This window comes from Apis mellifera, linkage group LG1 (assembly GCF_003254395.2).
Source record: "Apis mellifera strain DH4 linkage group LG1, Amel_HAv3.1, whole genome shotgun sequence".
Taxonomy (NCBI): Eukaryota; Metazoa; Arthropoda; class Insecta; order Hymenoptera; family Apidae; genus Apis; species Apis mellifera.
In genome coordinates this window covers 18,549,267-18,570,767 of record NC_037638.1, presented here as the reverse complement: position 1 = coordinate 18,570,767, position 21,501 = coordinate 18,549,267, and the positions used below count along the sequence as shown (strand labels likewise).

General features: G+C 26.9%; 6 protein-coding genes and 1 pseudogene across 6 annotated transcripts; 2 read left to right on the top strand and 5 right to left on the bottom strand.

Annotated features, from left to right (window-relative positions):
* Positions 1-362: 362 nt before the first annotated feature.
* LOC113218757 (proteasome subunit alpha type-6-like) lies at positions 363-1,643 on the bottom strand. The gene is made up of 5 exons (XM_026440558.1): positions 1,508-1,643; positions 1,257-1,351; positions 1,086-1,167; positions 559-988; positions 363-472 (listed from the first exon to the last, which is right to left on the bottom strand). The coding sequence occupies exons 1-5, from the start codon at positions 1,581-1,583 to the stop codon at positions 415-417; spliced, it is 741 nt and encodes a 246-aa protein (XP_026296343.1). The 5' UTR covers positions 1,584-1,643; the 3' UTR covers positions 363-414.
* A 548-nt stretch (positions 1,644-2,191) lies between these two features.
* Positions 2,192-4,503, top strand: LOC724540 (probable galactose-1-phosphate uridylyltransferase). The gene is made up of 7 exons (XM_026440538.1): positions 2,192-2,349; positions 2,902-2,958; positions 3,036-3,205; positions 3,342-3,547; positions 3,624-3,852; positions 3,929-4,145; positions 4,228-4,503. Exons 1-7 carry the CDS (start codon positions 2,334-2,336, stop codon positions 4,473-4,475), a joined length of 1,143 nt encoding a protein of 380 aa, XP_026296323.1. The 5' UTR covers positions 2,192-2,333; the 3' UTR covers positions 4,476-4,503.
* A 65-nt stretch (positions 4,504-4,568) lies between these two features.
* On the bottom strand, positions 4,569-6,497 carry LOC724496 (adenylyltransferase and sulfurtransferase MOCS3). The gene is made up of 5 exons (XM_006571117.3): positions 6,162-6,497; positions 5,777-5,990; positions 5,400-5,698; positions 4,870-5,334; positions 4,569-4,795 (listed from the first exon to the last, which is right to left on the bottom strand). The coding sequence occupies exons 1-5, from the start codon at positions 6,337-6,339 to the stop codon at positions 4,644-4,646; spliced, it is 1,308 nt and encodes a 435-aa protein (XP_006571180.1). The 5' UTR covers positions 6,340-6,497; the 3' UTR covers positions 4,569-4,643.
* Positions 6,498-6,995: 498 nt separating this feature from the next.
* Positions 6,996-8,661, bottom strand: LOC113219414 (probable galactose-1-phosphate uridylyltransferase). The gene is given in 7 exon segments (XM_026446314.1): positions 6,996-7,058; positions 7,135-7,311; positions 7,313-7,364; positions 7,441-7,646; positions 7,781-7,950; positions 8,028-8,084; positions 8,631-8,661. Coding segments are annotated over 7 exon segments (741 nt in total). The 5' UTR covers positions 8,647-8,661.
* Positions 8,662-9,364: 703 nt separating this feature from the next.
* On the top strand, positions 9,365-10,593 carry LOC113218758 (annotated as a pseudogene).
* An 83-nt stretch (positions 10,594-10,676) lies between these two features.
* Positions 10,677-11,381, bottom strand: LOC113219413 (probable small nuclear ribonucleoprotein Sm D2). Its single transcript, XM_026446313.1, has 3 exons — positions 11,296-11,381; positions 10,973-11,180; positions 10,677-10,887 (listed from the first exon to the last, which is right to left on the bottom strand). The coding sequence occupies exons 1-3, from the start codon at positions 11,379-11,381 to the stop codon at positions 10,783-10,785; spliced, it is 399 nt and encodes a 132-aa protein (XP_026302098.1). The 3' UTR covers positions 10,677-10,782.
* An 8,299-nt stretch (positions 11,382-19,680) lies between these two features.
* LOC113218760 (probable galactose-1-phosphate uridylyltransferase) lies at positions 19,681-21,468 on the bottom strand. Its single transcript, XM_026440571.1, has 6 exons — positions 21,311-21,468; positions 20,702-20,758; positions 20,455-20,624; positions 20,113-20,318; positions 19,808-20,036; positions 19,681-19,731 (listed from the first exon to the last, which is right to left on the bottom strand). The coding sequence occupies exons 1-6, from the start codon at positions 21,324-21,326 to the stop codon at positions 19,681-19,683; spliced, it is 729 nt and encodes a 242-aa protein (XP_026296356.1). The 5' UTR covers positions 21,327-21,468.
* Positions 21,469-21,501: the final 33 nt, after the last annotated feature.

The following is a 21,501-nucleotide window of genomic DNA, read 5'->3' as shown; positions in this document are numbered from 1 at the left end:
ATTAAAAATATAATATAAATTAAAGATATAAATTAAAAATATAAATAAATAATTTTTGACTAGGCAAAACCAGTAAACAAGGATAGATTTATTTCTAAGATGTTCCTAAGAGGTGATTCTGTAATTTTAGTTCTACGGAATCCATTAGCAACAGCATCAGGAAAATAATTTTACAAATAAATTCACTTTAAAATTCTACTGTAACTTATTACTTATAATTATTTACTATAAATGAAAAATAAAAATTTCAAATAAATTTCTTAATAAATTTAAATTATAAATGTATAATTTTTGTATCAACATTTACATCTTGAATCTAATAAAATATGTTCTTTTTTTATATTAAAAATATTAAAATAAAATAAAATTAAGCAAGATATGATATTTATTTGTAATGAATTATACATAAAATCATTAATCTTTTTCAGCAATTGCAGTAAGATGCTTATCAATTTCTTGTTCTGTTAAAGTTCTGAAATACAAAATATAAAACATATATTAGTTATTTATGATGATTATATAAATAAAATAAAAATAATAAGACTATGATATATTTACCGAAATTTAGGATTATCTTTTGATACCACACCAACTTCTATTTCTGTTGGCTTAAAATCTACTGATAAAACAGTAGATAAACATGTAATTGCTAACTGTATTGTTTCATCATGATCATAATTTTGTTTTTTCTTTAATTTTTTCTCAAGATAAGAATTAGCTTCAGTTTGTTTAGCACCAACAGAAATAGCTCTATAACCACAATAATATCCAGCAGGATCAGCTTTATAAACACAAGGACCTTTTTCTTTATCATATGAAATGAGCATCATAGAGCATCCAAGAGGCCGCATCTCTGCATTTTGTGTATAAACTTGACTGATATCCGCAATACGTTTGCATAATGCATCTACAGGAATTTCATATTCATATTTATATTTAAAATGAGCAGCTTCGTATCTTGCACGTTGAACTTGAGATCTGCTATCAGCTAAAATATACAATATAAAAATACATTTAAAAAAGAAATATTTTATATACTTTTTTATTATTAATTATTATTGTAATTTTCTTTTTTGAAGTTTTACCTATCATGCCTGTTACAAGGCAACCAATATGTTCAGTAAGTTGAAAAATATGAGTAACACTAGAAGCATCAAGTAATTTATCCTATAAATAAATATTTTTAAATTACAAAAGAATAATAGTAATAATATTACAAAAAATTGTTAGAAACAAATTAATAGAGGTTATCTTACAGGCACTTTCTTTTGTGTCGCAAAAACGGCGGTATCGACACCTTTCACCGCAACAGATGTTAAACCACCTTGATTTATTGCTTTAAATGCATATTCTGTAAAATATTTATTAATTACATTCAAAAAGGTTCAAAATTGCAGGTCACGCCATGTTATGATTTTTGCTTAGAAAATATAAGAGTTAATAGTTTAAAATATATTAATAATATTAAATTAATTATTTTATTATAAAATATTTTCATAAATCTTACCTACTTGGTAAAGCCGTCCTTCTGGTGAAAAAATTGTAATATGTCTATCAAAACCAGCACTACTACCTCGCGCCATATTTGCAAATAATGTTAATGGTCGTATTTAAAAGTTGTAGGTAACTTTTCGAAACGTCAAATCATGCAAGCCATATATTAAGGTAGTTTACATTAAATATTAAACTTATTTATTAAAAAAATTAAATTAAAATCAAATATATAAATCGATTTTTAAAGAACTTTTTACAATTACTTATGAATTATATTTATAATATAAATATATTTTTTTTTTATATAAAAATTTATATAAAATTGTATTTAATTCAAAAAAAAAATTTTAAATATTATTAATTTAAATTTTAAATAATAATTAATTTTAAATAGATTTTGAAAATATTCATCTCTATCAAAAATATTTATATTTTTAAAAGTATATATAATTAAATTTTTTATAAATTTTTAAAAAACCTTTTTATATTAAAAAAAAAATAATTTAAACTGAATTTTTTTATTGGCAATATATAATTTATACATGTTGTCAATAAACAAATAAATATATATATGTGTGTGTGTGTATATATAATTATTCACATACGTTTTATTATAAATAATTTCTAAAATATTTTTTAATATTTAAATTTGTTTTGATTAACATCGAATTTAATGAGTTTATACATGTAATACGTAATATATGATACACATTGATATATACATACATTGAACATTAGATTTCATAAGCAATGTTATCATAAATTACTTCTTAAATTACTACTGATAGAAATTTTCCAGTACACTAGTAAAGTAAGCGACACTTCTTAGCAAAAAACAAATGTCTACATCAACAGGTAAAAATATTTTAATTGAAAAAAATTTTTTAACAAAATATTTATAAAAGATAATCAATTATTCAATTAAATATATATTATTGATCATATAATATTTTTTAAATAAATTTTAAAAAATTTAAAGCATAAGCGTCAGTCATATGATTTTCTACGAGTTTTTTTTATTTTCTATACAGTAGATTTTGTAATATTAATTATAATTTTTACAGTCATTTTTACGTTATATTTATCATACGATCAAAATGAAATCGAAGCTCGCGTGATTATATATTATTTATAATTATGATTTAAAATGAAATTATACATAATATAATTCAAATTTATATCACGATTTATAGTATTTCAAAATTGTAAGTAATATATATATATATATATATTATTAAAACAAATATTTTTATATAATATTTTGATTATTTAAAAATTATTTTTAATATTTTAATAAAATAAACTTTAATACAATTTTATTAAATAAATTATTTTATAATTTAGTGCATTAATATAATATAAAAAAAAAATTTTTCTTGAATTTTTTATATTTATATTAATTTTCAGATGACAAAACCAGCCTAAAAAATGGCGAAGAATTAAAAGAAAAATTTGATCCTACTGGTTAGAATTTTCGTTCTTATGAAGAAATTACTTCAAATTTAGTTCTATGTTTCATCTATTAGATCAATATTTTATAGAACATCAACATATTCGATACAATCCTTTAAAGGGAGAATGGGTATTAGTATCACCACATCGAATGAAACGACCATGGGGAGGACAAATTGAATCAAATGTAGAAGAAGATCTTCCAGATTATGACCCTAATAATCCACTTTGTCCAGGCAATATTAGAGCTAGTGGACAGGTAATATTCTTGATAATTTTTTTGTGTTTTTATATTTTATTAAGTTGAAAAATAATTAATAAAAAGTAATAAAATAATAATAAAAAGAAAGAAATTATATATCTTTTATTTTAATATTAAATTTGTTGTTTTCTAGATAACTCCAATATATGAAAATACATATTCATTTATTAATGACTTTCCTGCATTATTGGAATCAGTTCCCAGTCCATCAAAATCAGAAGATGAATTATTTCAAATGGATGCTGCTAGAGGTATTTGTAAAGTAATGTGTTTTCATCCAAAATCAAATGTAACAATAGCACTTATGAAAATTTCTGAAATTAAAGAAGTCATTAAAAGGTATATTGAATATATTTATTCTATAATATTAGAATAATTATATTTACAATAAATATTTAATAAATATTTAAATTAGATGGATTTTTGAAATGCTTGAGTTGGGAGAAAAATGGACTTGGGTACAAATATTTGAAAATCGTGGTGCTTTAATGGGATGTAGCAATGCTCATCCTCATTGTCAAATTTGGGCTAGCTCTTTTTTACCAAATGAAGCTAAAATAAAGGATAGATTTCTCAGTGATTATTATAATCGCAATAAGAAACCACTTCTTATAGATTATGTGCAAAAAGAGCTTTTTAAAAAGGTAAAAAATACTAATAGAATTTTAAATTTAAGTCTTTAAAATATTTTAATTAAAATTTAAATAATTTATATTATAGGAACGCATTGTATTAGATAATAGAGATTGGGTAGTTTTAGTACCATTTTGGGCAATATGGCCTTATGAAACTATGGTATTACCCAAAAAACAAATATCTAGAATGCAAGATTTAACAGAAAGTCAACAAGAATCATTAGCTGTTATTATGAAAATTTTATGTACTAAATATGATAATTTATTCCATTGTTCATTTCCCTATTCTATGGGTTGGCATGGTATATTTAATTATTATATGTATTTATTTAAAATTTTTTTGATATCTTTAATTTTTATATTTTATTTAAATCTGTTTTAAAGGTGCACCAACTGGTCCATATGTAAAACAAGATTATCCTTACTGGACATTTCACGGAATTTATTTACCTCCTTTATTGCGTTCAGCTACTGTAAAAAAACATATGGTTGGATATGAACTTCTTGCACAAGCCCAAAGAGATTTAACACCAGAACGAGCAGCAGAAAAATTAAGAACTTTATCAGATTTTCATTATAAACATCCGGAAACAAGTTTAACTAGTTGTGAAATAGAAAAATATTCTAAATAAATCAATTCACATTTTATATATAATTATATATTTTTATAAATATATATGTTATTCACATATATATTATTTATAAAAGTGTAATATTGAACATTACTTAATTATACATACATTAATTATATGAATAAAAATCAATGGATATGAAAAATAAGTAATTAAAATTTTACACAGTTAATATATAGGAATTGTACAATCAATTTTTTTACTCCAAGCATGAATGCCACCAATAATATCTTTTATTTCTAAATTACTTTCTTTGAACATGGTCTGAAGATTTATTACAGCTTTTTGTGAATCATTTCCCCTTCTACATATAACGTATACTAGAACGAAAATATATAAATTTAGTATAATTATAATTATTTATAATTTAATATTAAAATTAATTTACACTTACAAGTAGTTTTATCATATTGTTTTTGCATTTCTTCTATTTTATTTTTTATAAAATTTATTTTTTCATCATTATTAATATCATTCAATGGTATATTTATAGAATTCTTTAAATGACAAATTTCAAATTCTTCCGCTGAACGTACATCGATTAAAATATGAGCTTTCGTATCTAATTTCATTATGTTATATTCTTCTACACTTATTCTTTCTTCCTTTTTTAATAAATTTAAGTTTGGATTTTTATCATTTGCTTTTGCACCACAAAATTGTTCATAATCAATTAATTTGTGTATAGTTGGATGATCACCGCAAACGACACAGTTTACATTTTTAGCACGTAAACTGATATTGCGAAACTTCGTTTCTAGTCCATCAAATAATAGAAGTCGACCAGATAGTATACACGGAAGATCGAGTACAATCTTCAGAGCTTCTAATGCTTGTAGGATACCAATTGTGCCAACGGCTGCAGTTAAATCAAGTAATGAATATTTTTTCATGAAAAAATATAATAAAAATAATCACATATACCTGGACCAAAAACACCTCCATCCCCACAATTTGTTACTGTTTCTGGAGGAGGAGGTTTAGGAAATATACATCTATAGCAAGGTCCATTATAATTAAAAACAGATAAGTGACCTTCAAATTTTAATGCTGATCCAGATACCAGAGGTTTATTATTTAGAACACATGCATCATTCAATAAATAACGTGTGGCTACATTATCAGTAGCATCTAATATTACATCATAACACTTTATTATATCCAAAGCATTATTACTATCTAGTTGAATTTTGTATGGAATTACTTTAATGGTACTATTCAAACTAAAATTGATGATATATTTAATTAAACATTATTAATTAATCATAAAATTTATGCATATTACACTGGTTTACAAATACCGATTAAGAGTTTCTACAGCAGCATTTACTTTTGATATTCCAATATTTGATTCTGTATATAGTAATTGTCTATGAAGATTATTAATCTCAATATCGTCATAGTCAATAATACCAATATGTCCAACACCAGCAGATGCTAAATATAATGCAGCAGGACATCCAAGTCCACCTGCTCCTACGATTAATATTGCACTATTTTTTAATTTTATTTGACCTATAAGTATGCAAAAAATATTATAATTGAAGAATAAAACTTTTATTTTTCATATATAGAATTAAAAATATATATTTAATAAAAAATATTAAGTATTGAAAATGAAAATCATTTATACTATTCGTATCATTCAGTAATATATTTTAATTATTTAATGAATAAGTTACACACCTTTAATGCCAATTTCTGGCAAAAAAATTTGTCTACTATATCTTAATATTTCTTCATTATTTAAACCATAATCTTGTAAAATTTGTCTTTCGCGCCTTAGAGCAGCTAATTGAGCTTCCTTTGTGCGTAACAATTCACGTAATTCAATAATTTCATCAATCAATTTTTTTTCATTCATTTTCGTAGAATAAAGTTTTTAAAATGAACTGAATGAACGAAACTGAATGAATTGAATATTATTATTATACTATAAAAAACTTAAAAAAAAAAAAAATTGAATTTAAATCTTTTTTATCAAAGATGCATTTAATTAGGTTATATTAATATTTATTAAAAGATGGATGTTTGAAAGGTTAATGATAATAGATATATATGTATACATAAGAAATAATGATTAGAAAATATAAATGATAAAATAGAAATAATTATTCTATAATATTTAGTATTCTACTATTAATTATGGATACTGTTTATTTTTAAATATTTTACAACGTATTAAATTTACGTGTATATATATATATATATACTACATTTTCAATTTCACGTCTAAGATGCAAATGATGCTATTGAGTCACTACTAATTTTCAATATTCAACATTTTATAAAATGATTAATCATCTTTTAATTAATTTTTAATCTTTACAGTGTAACAGATAAAATTAAATTTTTATTATTACAAATAATGTAATAAAAGTAAAAATATTTTTCATATTGTTTAGATCTTAGAAGTTATTTTTAAATGAATTTTTATTTCATTTAAATATTGAATAAAAAAAAATATTTTTTTCATTACTTATATTAAATATAAATTAAATTATGATGGTTAAGTTTAAATCAGTAATATACAAAATTGGTTACTAAAACTACCCAATCTCTATTATCTAATACAATGCGTTCCTATAATATAAATTATTTAAATTTTAATTAAAATATTTTAAAGACTTAAATTTAAAATTCTATTAGTATTTTTTACCTTTTTAAAAAGCTCTTTTTGCACATAATCTATAAGAAGTGGTTTCTTATTGCGATTATAATAATCACTGAGAAATCTATCCTTTATTTTAGCTTCATTTGGTAAAAAAGAGCTAGCCCAAATTTGACAATGAGGATGAGCATTGCTACATCCCATTAAAGCACCACGATTTTCAAATAATTTGTACCCAAGTCCATTTTTCTCCCAACTCAAGCATTTCAAAAATCCATCTAATTTAAATATTTATTAAATATTTATTGTAAATATAATTATTCTAATATTATAGAATAAATATATTCAATATACCTTTTAATGACTTCTTTAATTTCAGAAATTTTCATAAGTGCTATTGTTACATTTGATTTTGGATGAAAACACATTACTTTACAAATACCTCTAGCAGCATCCATTTGAAATAATTCATCTTCTGATTTTGATGGACTGGGAACTGATTCCAATAATGCAGGAAAGTCATTAATAAATGAATATGTATTTTCATATATTGGAGTTATCTAGAAAACAACAATTTAATATTAAAATAAAAGATATATAATTTCTTTCTTTTTATTATTATTTTATTACTTTTTATTAATTATTTTTCAACTTAATAAAATATAAAACACAAAAAAATTATCAAGAATATTACCTGTCCACTAGCTCTAATATTGCCTGGACAAAGTGGATTATTAGGGTCATAATCTGGAAGATCTTCTTCTACATTTGATTCAATTTGTCCTCCCCATGGTCGTTTCATTCGATGTGGTGATACTAATACCCATTCTCCCTTTAAAGGATTGTATCGAATATGTTGATGTTCTATAAAATATTGATCTAATAGATGAAACATAGAACTAAATTTGAAGTAATTTCTTCATAGAAACGAAAATTCTAACCAGTAGGATCAAATTTTTCTTTTAATTCTTCGCCATTTTTTAGGCTGGTTTTGTCATCTGAAAATTAATATAAATATAAAAAATTCAAGAAAAATTTTTTTTTATATTATATTAATGCACTAAATTATAAAATAATTTATTTAATAAAATTGTATTAAAGTTTATTTTATTAAAATATTAAAAATAATTTTTAAATAATCAAAATATTATATAAAAATATTGTTTTAATAATATATATATATATATAATTACTTACAATTTTGAAATACTATAAATCGTGATATAAATTTGAATTATATTATGTATAATTTCATTTTAAATCATAATTATAAATAATATATAATCACGCGAGCTTCGATTTCATTTTGATCGTATGATAAATATAACGTAAAAATGACTGTAAAAATTATAATTAATATTACAAAATCTACTGTATAGAAATAAAAAAAAAACTCGTAGAAAATCATATGACTGACGTTATGCTTTAAATTTTAAAATTTATTTAAAAATATTATATGATCAATAATATATATTTAATTGAATAATTGATTATCTTTTATAAATATTTTGTTAAAAAATTTTTTTCAATTAAAATATTTTTACCTGTTGATGTAGACATTTGTTTTTGCTAAGAAGTGTCGCTTACTTTACTAGTGTACTGGAAAATTTCTATCATGAGTAATTTAAGAAGTAATTTATGATAACATTGCTTATGAAATCTAATGTTCAATGATTGTATATATCAATGTGTATCATATATTACGTATTACATGTATAAACTCATTAAATTCGATGTTAATCAAAACAAATTTAAATATTAAAAATATTTTAGAAATTATTTATAATAAAACGTATGTGAATATTATATATACACACACACACATATATATATTTATTTGTTTATTGACAACATGTATAAATTATATATTGCCAATAAAAAAATTCAGTTTAAATTATTTTTTTAATATAAAAGGTTTTTTAAAAATTTATAAAAAATTTAATTATATATACTTTTAAAAATATAAATATTTTTGATAGAGATGAATATTTTCAAAATCTATTTAAAATTAATTATTATTTAAAATTAAATTAATAATATTAAAATTTTTTTTTGAATTAAATACAATTTTATATAAATTTTTATAAAAAAAAAATATATTTATATATAAATATAATTCATAAGTAATTGTAAAAAGTTCTTAAAAATCGATTTATATATTGATTTTAATTTAATTTTTTAATAAATAAGTTTAATATTTAATGTAAACTACCTTAATATATGGCTTGCATGATTTGACTTTCGAAAAGTTACCTACAACTTTTAAATACGACCATTAACATTATTTGCAAATATGGCGCGAGGTAGTAGTGCTGGTTTTGATAGACATATTACAATTTTTCACCAGAAGGACGGCTTTACCAAGTAGGTAAGATTTATGAAAATATTTTATAATAAAATAATTAATTTAATATTATTAATATATTTTAAACTATTAACTCTTATATTTTCTAAGCAAAAATCATAACATGCGTGACCTGCAATTTTGAACCTTTTTGAATGTAATTAATAAATATTTTACAGAATATGCATTTAAAGCAATAAATCAAGGTGGTTTAACATCTGTTGCGGTGAAAGGTGTCGATACCGCCGTTTTTGCGACACAAAAGAAAGTGCCTGTAAGATACCTCTATTAATTTGTTTCTAACAATTTTTGTTAATATTATTACTATTATTCTTTTGTAATTTAAAAATATTTATTTATAGGATAAATTACTTGATGCTTCTAGTGTTACTCATATTTTTCAACTTACTGAACATATTGGTTGCCTTGTAACAAGCATGATAGGTAAAACTTCAAAAAAGAAATTACAATAATAATTAATATAAAAAAGTATATAAAATATTTTTTTTTTAAATGTATTTTTATATTGTATATTTTAGCTGATAGCAGATCTCAAGTTCAACGTGCAAGATACGAAGCTGCTCATTTAAATATAAATATGAATATGAAATTCCTGTAGATGCATTATGCAAACGTATTGCGGATATCAGTCAAGTTTATACACAAAATGCAGAGATGCGGCCTCTTGGATGCTCTATGATGCTCATTTCATATGATAAAGAAAAAGGTCCTTGTGTTTATAAAGCTGATCCTGCTGGATATTATTGTGGTATAGAGCTATTTCTGTTGGTGCTAAACAAACTGAAGCTAATTCTTATCTTGAGAAAAAATTAAAGAAAAAACAAAATTATGATCATGATGAAACAATACAGTTAGCAATTACATGTTTATCTACTGTTTTATCAGTAGATTTACCAACAGAAATAGAAGTTGGTGTGTATCAAAAGATAATCCTAAATTTCGGTAAATATATCATAGTCTTATTATTTTTATTTTATTTATATAATCATCATAAATAACTAATATATGTTTTATATTTTGTATTTCAGAACTTTAACAGAACAAGAAATTATAAGCATCTTACTGCAATTGCTGAAAAAGATTAATGATTTTATGTATAATTCATTACAAATAAATATCATATCTTGCTTAATTTTATTTTATTTTAATATTTTTAATATAAAAAAAGAACATATTTTATTAGATTCAAGATGTAAATGTTGATACAAAAATTATACATTTATAATTTAAATTTATTAAGAAATTTATTTGAAATTTTTATTTTTCATTTATAGTAAATAATTATAAGTAATAAGTTACAGTAGAATTTTAAAGTGAATTTATTTGTAAAATTATTTTCCTGATGCTGTTGCTAATGGATTCCGTAGAACTAAAATTACAGAATCACCTCTTAGGAACATCTTAGAAATAAATCTATCCTTGTTTACTGGTTTTGCCTAGTCAAAAATTATTTATTTATATTTTTAATTTATATCTTTAATTATATTATATTTTTAATTCTTATAATGATATATTAATTACCTTTTTTTTCCCTTTTCCAGTACGTGGAAGTTCAGTCCACATTTCTTTTACATTTTCTAAAACCATATTGCAATGCCTATCAAATGCTTTTACTCTTCCTAATAATTTTTTATTATTTCTACAATTAATTAAGACTTGTGTATTATTTTTTACAGATTGTGTTAATACTGAGAGTGGTCCAGTATTAAATTCTCTTCTTCTCTTTTTGCTAATTTAGAAAATTTCTGTCAATGGCAGAACATTTTGAATTATGAAAATCTTGGAAAAATTTTTCGTAAAATTCGATTTTTCAAAGATTCTGATTAAAATTTTTGATTTTTTACTAGGAGAATATGATATGCAAAGAAGTAGCATAGCATTCAAAATCTGACACAATTGTTCTTGGATTAATCACTTCTACTTGCTCCATCCAGATAATCCTTATACATCTCTGTTCTTTTTGCCTAAACAACGATGTTAACTTATAATAGCAATATAATAGGATTTGACGTGTGTTCTGGGATACCAGGATCAACGGATGATGATATTTATAATGGAGAGATGTGATAATTATCACATCTCTCATGTTATAAATAATAAAGAACATATCTCGATTGTAACATGGAAAAATAATATTTAAACAAACCAGGTATAAACCTATCGTTCAATGTATTTCTTCGTTTATGTATTATTTCGTATAATGACTATATTATATGAAGTATAATGTAAAGTATATTATTATACTTATATCGCATGTAATAATAATTCATTAATATAAGATAATAATATTAGAAAATGGAAAATTGTAAAAATAAATAGAGATAGTCAATTGTCTCACGTATAAAACTTATTACAATTGTGATTCATTTGCAATAGCGATTATTAATCTATGATCCATGGACAATCGGAATACTACAGGATAGTGAAACTATCACATGCAAGTAAGTGGCTCATTTCTCAATATCTATTATATTTTTGATGTATTTCAATTTTTTTGATTTCCTTAAAAAAAAGACAAGATTTTAACTTTTCATTATTTTCATAGTTTTTATTTGATATATTTTTTATATATCTTTATATATTTTTTTCAGATTTATTTTCATCTGCTGCCATTAACATTACATAACAAGGCATTATAAAAATTTTAATTGTTACAAAAAAAATATAATTAATTCAAGAACATCTTTTTCATTCTATTGTTATATAATAAAAAAAATAAAGATATATTCGATACTTTGAAAAATAGAAGACACAATGTAAAGGGTAAGTAAAATACCATATTTATTAAACTAACTTAGAATTAAGTAAACTGTTGAAAAAAAAAAAAAATATAGGTTCTGAAAATGGAACGTAAATACACGTAAAGGTAAGTAAAAAAAGGTAAGTAATAATTCCGCGTGATACCTCCAATAAGATTATATATTTCTAATACAAAATGGCAAAATACAAGCGAAAATTTCTGATAATGGCACAAAATTATGAATTTGGGAAATCTTGGAAAAATTACTCATGCCACCTTCTTTATGATTATATTCTCCCGTAACAAAATCGAAAAATTTAGCAAATACATTGCTGAAATTTCGACTATGTATTAGGAGAATATAAAACATAAAGAGATAACAAGAGAAATTATTCCACGAATTCTAATATTCAAAATTTTCGGATAGCCAGCCAGAATTTTTGTCCGATTTTGTTATTTCCGATTAGGAGAATATAATTCTAGAGGAGGAAACAAGCGGAATTTTTTTAAAAAATATATATTATAGCAATAAATTAATATAATTATACTATTAAATATTACATAAATTATTTGATATTTAAATTACATTTTTAATAAACTTAAAACATCATAATATGATAAACAAAGATATGGCACTAAAAAAACTTAGACACAAACAAAATTTCCAAATGTTCTCGCCAAAATTTCCGACTTTCTAACAGGAAAATATGATATGTGAAGAGGTGGCACTAAAAATTTTTAAACAGAGACGCAGATTTCTAAGTTCCTCGATCAAATTTCCGACTTTCTAACAGGATAACATGATATGTGAAGAGGTGGCACTAAAAATTTTTAGACAGAGGCGCAGATTTCTAAGTTTCTCGCCCAAATTTGCGACTTTCTAACAGGATAATATGATATCTAAAGAGGTGGCACTAAAAATTCTTAGACAGAGACGAAGATTTCTAAGTTCCTCGACCAAATTTCCGACTTTCTAACAGGATAATATGATATGTAAGGAGGTGGCACTAAAAATTCTTAGACAGAGACGAAGATTTCTATGTTTCTGGCCCAAATTTGCGACTTTCTAACAGGATAATATGATATGTGAAGAGGTGGCACAAAAATTTTTAGACAGAGACGCAGATTTCTAAGTTCCTCGACCAAATTTCCGACTTTCTAACAGGGTAATATGATATGTGAAGAGGTGGCACTAAAAATTTTTAGACAGAGACGCAGATTTCTAAGTTCCTCGACCAAATTTCCGACTTTCTAACAGGATAATATGATATGTGAAGAGGTGGCACTAAAAATTTTTAGACAGAGGCGCAGATTTCTAAGTTTCTCGCCCAAATTTGCGACTTTCTAACAGGATAATATGATATGTGAAGAGGTGGCACTAAAAATTTTTAGACAGAGACGCAGATTTCTAAGTTCCTCGACCAAATTTCCGACTTTCTAACAGGATAATATGATATGTGAAGAGGTGGCACTAAAAATTTTTAGACAGAGCCGCAGATTTCTAAGTTTCTCGCCCAAATTTGCGACTTTCTAACAGGATTATATGATATGTGAAGAGGTGGCACTAAAAATTTTTAGACAGAGGCGCAGATTTCTAAGTTTCTCGCCCAAATTTGCGACTTTCTAACAGGATAATATGATATGTGAAGAGGTGGCACGAAAAATTCTTAGACAGAGGCGCAGATTTCTAAGTTTCTCGCCCAAATTTGCGACTTTCTAACAGGATAATACGATATGTGAAGAGGTGGCACTAAAAATTTTTAGACAGAGGCGCAGATTTCTAAGTTCCTCGACCAAATTTCCGACTTTCTAACAGGATAATATGATATGTAAGGAGGTGGCACTAAAAATTCTTAGACAGAGACGAAGATTTCTATGTTTCTGGCCCAAATTTGCGACTTTCTAACAGGATAATATGATATGTGAAGAGGTGGCACTAAAAATTTTTAGACAGAGATGCAGATTTCTAAGTTCCTCGACCAAATTTCCGACTTTCTAACAGGATAATATGATATGTGAAGAGGTGGCACTAAAAATTTTTAGACAGAGGCGCAGATTTCTAAGTTTCTCGCCCAAATTTGCGACTTTCTAACAGGATAATATGATATGTGAAGAGGTGGCACGAAAAATTCTTAGACAGAGGCGCAGATTTCTAAGTTTCTCGCCCAAATTTGCGACTTTCTAACAGGATAATATGATATGTGAAGAGGTGGCACTAAAAATTTTTAGACAGAGGCGCAGATTTCTAAGTTCTTCGACCAAATTTCCGACTTTCTAACAGGATAATATGATATGTAAGGAGGTGGCACTAAAAATTCTTAGACAGAGACGAAGATTTCTATGTTTCTGGCCCAAATTTGCGACTTTCTAACAGGATAATATGATATCTAAAGAGGTGGCACTAAAAATTCTTAGACAGAGACGAAGATTTCTAAGTTTCTCGCCCAAATTTGCGACTTTCTAACAGGATAATATGATATATGAAGAGGTGGCACTAAAAATTCTTAGACAGAGACGAAGATTTCTAAGTTTCTCGCCCAATTTTGCGACTTTCTAACAGGATAATATGATATCTAAAGAGGTGGCACTAAAAATTCTTAGACAGAGACGAAGATTTCTATGTTTCTGGCCCAAATTTGCGACTTTCTAACAGGATAATATGATATGTGAAGAGGTGGCACTAAAAATTTTTAGACAGAGGCGCAGATTTCTAAGTTCCTCGACCAAATTTCCGACTTTCTAACAGGATAATATGATATGTAAGGAGGTGGCACTAAAAATTCTTAGACAGAGACGAAGATTTCTATGTTTCTGGCCCAAATTTGCGACTTTCTAACAGGATAATATGATATGTGAAGAGGTGGCACTAAAAATTTTTAGACAGAGGCGCAGATTTCTAAGTTCCTCGACCAAATTTCCGACTTTCTAACAGGATAATATGATATGTAAGGAGGTGGCACTAAAAATTCTTAGACAGAGACGAAGATTTCTATGTTTCTGGCCCAAATTTGCGACTTTCTAACAGGATAATATGATATGTGAAGAGGTGGCACTAAAAATTTTTAGACAGAGGCGCAGATTTCTAAGTTTCTCGCCCAAATTTGCGACTTTCTAACAGGGTAATATGATATGTGAAGAGGTGGCACTAAAAATTTTTAGACAGAGACGCAGATTTCTAAGTTTCTCGCCCAAATTTGCGACTTTCTAACAGGATAATATGATATGTGAAGAGGTGGCACTAAAAATTTTTAGACAGAGGCGCAGATTTCTAAGTTTCTCGCCCAAATTTGCGACTTTCTAACAGGATAATATGATATGTGAAGAGGTGGCACTAAAAATTTTTAGACAGAGGCGCAGATTTCTAAGTTTCTCGCCCAAATTTGCGACTTTCTAACAGGATAATATGATATGTGAAGAGGTGGCACTAAAAATTTTTAGACAGAGACGCAGATTTCTAAGTTCCTCGACCAAATTTCCGACTTTCTAACAGGATAATATGATATGTGAAGAGATGGCACTAAAAATTTTTAGACAGAGCCGCAGATTTCTAAGTTTCTCGCCCAAATTTGCGACTTTCTAGCAGGATAATATGATATCTAAAGAGGTGGCACTAAAAATTCTTAGACAGAGACGAAGATTTCTATGTTTCTGGCCCAAATTTGCGACTTTCTAACAGGATAATATGATATGTGAAGAGGTGGCACTAAAAATTTTTAGACAGAGACGCAGATTTCTAAGTTCCTCGACCAAATTTCCGACTTTCTAACAGGGTAATATGATATGTGAAGAGGTGGCACTAAAAATTTTTAGACAGAGACGCAGATTTCTAAGTTTCTCGCCCAAATTTGCGACTTTCTAACAGGATAATATGATATGTGAAGAGGTGGCACGAAAAATTCTTAGACAGAGGCGCAGATTTCTAAGTTTCTCGCCCAAATTTGCGACTTTCTAACAGGATAATATGATATGTGAAGAGGTGGCACTAAAAATTTTTAGACAGAGGCGCAGATTTCTAAGTTCCTCGACCAAATTTCCGACTTTCTAACAGGATAATATGATATGTGAAGAGGTGGCACTAAAAATTTTTAGACAGAGGCGCAGATTTCTAAGTTCCTCGACCAAATTTCCGACATTCTAACAGGATAATATGATATCTAAAGAGGTGGCACTAAAAATTCTTAGACAGAGACGAAGATTTCTAAGTTTCTCGCCCAAATTTGCGACTTTCTAACAGGATAATATGATATGTGAAGAGGTGGCACTAAAAATTTTTAGACAGAGGCGCAGATTTCTAAGTTTCTCGCCCAAATTTGCGACTTTCTAACAGGGTAATATGATATGTGAAGAGGTGGCACTAAAAATTTTTAGACAGAGACGCAGATTTCTAAGTTTCTCGCCCAAATTTGCGACTTTCTAACAGCATTATATGATATGTGAAGAGGTGGCACTAAAAATTTTTAGACAGAGGCGCAGATTTCTAAGTTTCTCGCCCGAATTTGCGACTTTCTAACAGGATAATATGATATGTGAAGAGGTGGCACTAAAAATTTTTAGACAGAGCCGCAGATTTCTAAGTTTCTCGCCCAAATTTGCGACTTTCTAACAGGGTAATATGATATGTGAAGAGGTGGCACTAAAAATTTTTAGACAGAGACGCAGATTTCTAAGTTTCTCGCCCAAATTTGCGACTTTCTAATAGGATTATATGATATGTGAAGAGGTGGCACTAAAAATTTTTAGACAGAGGCGCAGACTTCTAAGTTTCTCGCCCGAATTTGCGACTTTCTAACAGGATAATATGATATGTGAAGAGGTGGCACTAAAAATTTTTAGACAGAGGCGCAGATTTCTAAGTTTCTCGCCCAAATTTGCGACTTTCTAACAGGGTAATATGATATGTGAAGAGGTGGCACTAAAAATTTTTAGACAGAGGCGAAGATTTCTAAGTTTCTCGCCCAAATTTGCGACTTTCTAACAGGATAATATGATATGTGAAGAGGTGGCACGAAAAATTCTTAGACAGAGGCGCAGATTTCTAAGTTTCTCGCCCAAATTTGCGACTTTCTAACAGGATAATATGATATGTGAAGAGGTGGCACTAAAAATTTTTAGACAGAGGCGCAGATTTCTAAGTTCCTCGACCAAATTTCCGACTTTCTAACAGGATAATATGATATGTGAAGAGGTGGCACTAAAAATTTTTAGACAGAGACGCAGATTTCTAAGTTCCTCGACCAAATTTCCGACATTCTAACAGGATAATATGATATCTAAAGAGGTGGCACTAAAAATTCTTAGACAGAGACGAAGATTTCTAAGTTTCTCGCCCAAATTTGCGACTTTCTAACAGGATAATATGATATGTGAAGAGGTGGCACTAAAAATTTTTAGACAGAGGCGCAGATTTCTAAGTTTCTCGCCCAAATTTGCGACTTTCTAACAGGGTAATATGATATGTGAAGAGGTGGCACTAAAAATTCTTAGACAGAGACGAAGATTTCTAAGTTTCTCGCCCAAATTTGCGACTTTCTAACAGGATAATATGATATCTAAAGAGGTGGCACTAAAAATTCTTAGACAGAGACGAAGATTTCTATGTTTCTGGCCCAAATTTGCGACTTTCTAACAGGATAATATGATATGTGAAGAGGTGGCACTAAAAATTCTTAGACAGAGACGAAGATTTCTAAGTTTCTCGCCCAAATTTGCGACTTTCTAACAGGATAATATGATATGTGAAGAGGTGGCACGAAAAATTCTTAGACAGAGGCGCAGATTTCTAAGTTTCTCGCCCAAATTTGCGACTTTCTAACAGGATAATATGATATGTGAAGAGGTGGCACTAAAAATTTTTAGACAGAGACGCAGATTTCTAAGTTCCTCGACCAAATTTCCGACTTTCTAACAGGGTAATATGATATGTGAAGAGGTGGCACTAAAAATTTTTAGACAGAGACGCAGATTTCTAAGTTCCTCGACCAAATTTCCGACTTTCTAACAGGATAATATGATATGTGAAGAGGTGGCACTAAAAATTTTTAGACAGAGGCGCAGATTTCTAAGTTTCTCGCCCAAATTTGCGACTTTCTAACAGGATAATATGATATGTGAAGAGGTGGCACTAAAAATTTTTAGACAGAGGCGCAGATTTCTAAGTTTCTCGCCCAAATTTGCGACTTTCTAACAGGGTAATATGATATGTGAAGAGGTGGCACTAAAAATTTTTAGACAGAGACGCAGATTTCTAAGTTCTCGCCAAATTTGCGACTTTCTAACAGGATATATGATATGTGAAGAGGTGGCACTAAAAATTTTTAGACAGAGGCGCAGATTTCTAAGTTTCTCGCCCAAATTTGCGACTTTCTAACAGGATAATATGATATGTGAAGAGGTGGCACGAAAAATTCTTAGACAGAGGCGCAGATTTCTAAGTTTCTCGCCCAAATTTGCGACTTTCTAACAGGATAATATGATATGTGAAGAGGTGGCACTAAAAATTTTTAGTCAGAGGCGCAGATTTCTAAGTTCCTCGACCAAATTTCCGACTTTCTAACAGGATAATATGATATGTAAGGAGGTGGCACTAAAAATTCTTAGACAGAGACGAAGATTTCTATGTTTCTGGCCCAAATTTGCGATTTTCTAACAGGATAATATGATATGTGAAGAGGTGGCACTAAAAATTTTTAGACAGAGACGCAGATTTCTAAGTTCCTCGACCAAATTTCCGACTTTCTAACAGGGTAATATGATATGTGAAGAGGTGGCACTAAAAATTTTTAGACAGAGACGCAGATTTCTAAGTTCCTCGACCAAATTTCCGACTTTCTAACAGGATAATATGATATGTGAAGAGGTGGCACTAAAAATTTTTAGACAGAGGCGCAGATTTCTAAGTTTCTCGCCCAAATTTGCGACTTCTAACAGGATAATATGATATGTGAAGAGGTGGCCACTAAAAATTTTTAGACAGAGACGCAGATTTCTAAGTTCCTCGACCAAATTTCCGACTTTCTAACAGGGTAATATGATATGTGAAGAGGTGGCACTAAAAATTTTTAGACAGAGACGCAGATTTCTAAGTTCCTCGACCAAATTTCCGACTTTCTAACAGGATAATATGATATGTGAAGAGGTGGCACTAAAAATTTTTAGACAGAGGGTCGCAAGATTTCTAAGTTTCTCGCCCAAATTTGGCGACTTTCTAACAGGATAATATTGATATGTGAAGAGGTGGCACTAAAAAATTTTTAGACAGAGACGCAGATTTCTAAGTTCCTCGACCAAATTTCCGACTTTCTAACAGGATAATATGATATGTGAAGAGGTGGCACTAAAAATTTTAGACAGAGCCGCAGAATTTCTAAGTTTCTCGCCCAAATTTCCGACTTTCTAACAGGATAATATGATATCTAAGAGTGGCACTAAAAATTCTTAGACAGAGGCGCAGATTTCTAAGTTCTCGCCCAAATTTGCGACTTTCTAAGGGTCAAAATGGTACTAAAACTACCCAATCTCTATTATCTAATACAATGCGTTCCTATAATATAAATTATTTAAATTTTAATTAAAATATTTTAAAGACTTAAATTTAAAATTCTATTAGTATTTTTTACCTTTTTAAAAAGCTCTTTTTGCACATAATCTATAAGAAGTGGTTTCTTATTGCGATTATAATAATCACTGAGAAATCTATCCTTTATTTTAGCTTCATTTGGTAAAAAAGAGCTAGCCCAAATTTGACAATGAGGATGAGCATTGCTACATCCCATTAAAGCACCACGATTTTCAAATATTTGTACCCAAGTCCATTTTTCTCCCAACTCAAGCATTTCAAAAATCCATCTAATTTAAATATTTATTAAATATTTATTGTAAATATAATTATTCTAATATTATAGAATAAATATATTCAATATACCTTTTAATGACTTCTTTAATTTCAGAAATTTTCATAAGTGCTATTGTTACATTTGATTTTGGATGAAAACACATTACTTTACAAATACCTCTAGCAGCATCCATTTGAAATAATTCATCTTCTGATTTTGATGGACTGGGAACTGATTCCAATAATGCAGGAAAGTCATTAATAAATGAATATGTATTTTCATATATTGGAGTTATCTAGAAAACAACAAATTTAATATTAAAATAAAAGATATATAATTTCTTTCTTTTTATTATTATTTTATTACTTTTTATTAATTATTTTTCAACTTAATAAAATATAAAAACACAAAAAAATTATCAAGAATATTACCTGTCCACTAGCTCTAATATTGCCTGGACAAAGTGGATTATTAGGGTCATAATCTGGAAGATCTTCTTCTACATTTGATTCAATTTGTCCTCCCCATGGTCGTTTCATTCGATGTGGTGATACTAATACCCATTCTCCCTTTAAAGGATTGTATCGAATATGTTGATGTTCTATAAAATATTGATCTAATAGATGAAACATAGAACTAAATTTGAAGTAATTTCTTCATAAGAACGAAAATTCTAACCAGTAGGATCAAATTTTTCTTTTAATTCTTCGCCATTTTTTAGGCTGGTTTTGTCATCTGAAAATTAATATAAATATAAAAAATTCAAGAAAAATTTTTTTTTTATATTATATTAATGCACTAAATTATAAAATAATTTATTTAATAAAATTGTATTAAAGTTTATTTTATTAAAATATTAAAAATAATTTTTAAATAATCAAAATATTATATAAAAATATTTGTTTTAATAATATATATATATATATATATTACTTACAATTTTGAAATACTATAAATCGTGATATAAATTTGAATTATATTATGTATAATTTCATTTTAAATCATAATTATAAATAATATATAATCACGCGAGCTTCGATTTCATTTTGATCGTATGATAAATATAACGTAAAAATGACTGTAAAAATTATAATTAATATTACAAAATCTACTGTATAGAAAATAAAAAAAACTCGTAGAAAATCATATGACTGACGCTTATGCTTTAAATTTTTTAAAATTTATTTAAAAAATATTATATGATCAATAATATATATTTAATTGAATAATTGATTATCTTTTATAAATATTTTGTTAAAAAATTTTTTTCAATTAAAATATTTTTACCTGTTGATGTAGACATTTGTTTTTTGCTAAGAAGTGTCGCTTACTTTACTAGTGTACTGGAAAATTTCTATCAGTAGTAATTTAAGAAGTAATTTATGATAACATTGCTTATGAAATCTAATGTTCAATGTATGTATATATCAATGTGTATCATATATTACGTATTACATGTATAAACTCATTAAATTCGA

Bases quoted from the DNA above. Each gene is read 5' to 3' on its own strand.
- LOC724496 (XM_006571117.3), bottom strand. From the start codon at position 6,339: ATGAATGAAAAAAAATTGATTGATGAAATTATTGAATTACGTGAATTG. The intron at 5,991-6,161 runs GTGTGTAACTTA...GCATACTTATAG, and splicing joins GCCAGAAATTGGCATTAAAG to GTCAAATAAAATTAAAAAAT. The intron at 4,796-4,869 runs GTAAGTGTAAAT...TTTTCGTTCTAG, and splicing joins ACAATATGATAAAACTACTT to TATACGTTATATGTAGAAGG.
- LOC113218760 (XM_026440571.1), bottom strand. The intron at 20,037-20,112 runs GTATATTGAATA...TATTTAAATTAG, and splicing joins ATTAAAGAAGTCATTAAAAG to ATGGATTTTTGAAATGCTTG. The intron at 19,732-19,807 runs GTAAAAAATACT...TTTATATTATAG, and splicing joins AAAAAGAGCTTTTTAAAAAG to GAACGCATTGTATTAGATAA.
- LOC113219413 (XM_026446313.1), bottom strand. From the start codon at position 11,381: ATGGAGCAAGTAGAAGTGATTAATCCAAGAACAATTGTGTCAGATTTT. The intron at 11,181-11,295 runs GTAAAAAATCAA...TTTCTAAATTAG, and splicing joins TTGCATATCATATTCTCCTA to CAAAAAGAGAAGAAGAGAAT. The intron at 10,888-10,972 runs GTAATTAATATA...ATTTTTGACTAG, and splicing joins CTGGAAAAGGGAAAAAAAAG to GCAAAACCAGTAAACAAGGA.
- LOC113218757 (XM_026440558.1), bottom strand. From the start codon at position 1,583: ATGGCGCGAGGTAGTAGTGCTGGTTTTGATAGACATATTACAATTTTT. The intron at 1,352-1,507 runs GTAAGATTTATG...AATATTTTACAG, and splicing joins AGGACGGCTTTACCAAGTAG to AATATGCATTTAAAGCAATA. The intron at 1,168-1,256 runs GTAAGATAACCT...ATTTATTTATAG, and splicing joins CGACACAAAAGAAAGTGCCT to GATAAATTACTTGATGCTTC.
- LOC724540 (XM_026440538.1), top strand. The intron at 3,548-3,623 runs GTATATTGAATA...TATTTAAATTAG, and splicing joins ATTAAAGAAGTCATTAAAAG to ATGGATTTTTGAAATGCTTG. The intron at 3,853-3,928 runs GTAAAAAATACT...TTTATATTATAG, and splicing joins AAAAAGAGCTTTTTAAAAAG to GAACGCATTGTATTAGATAA.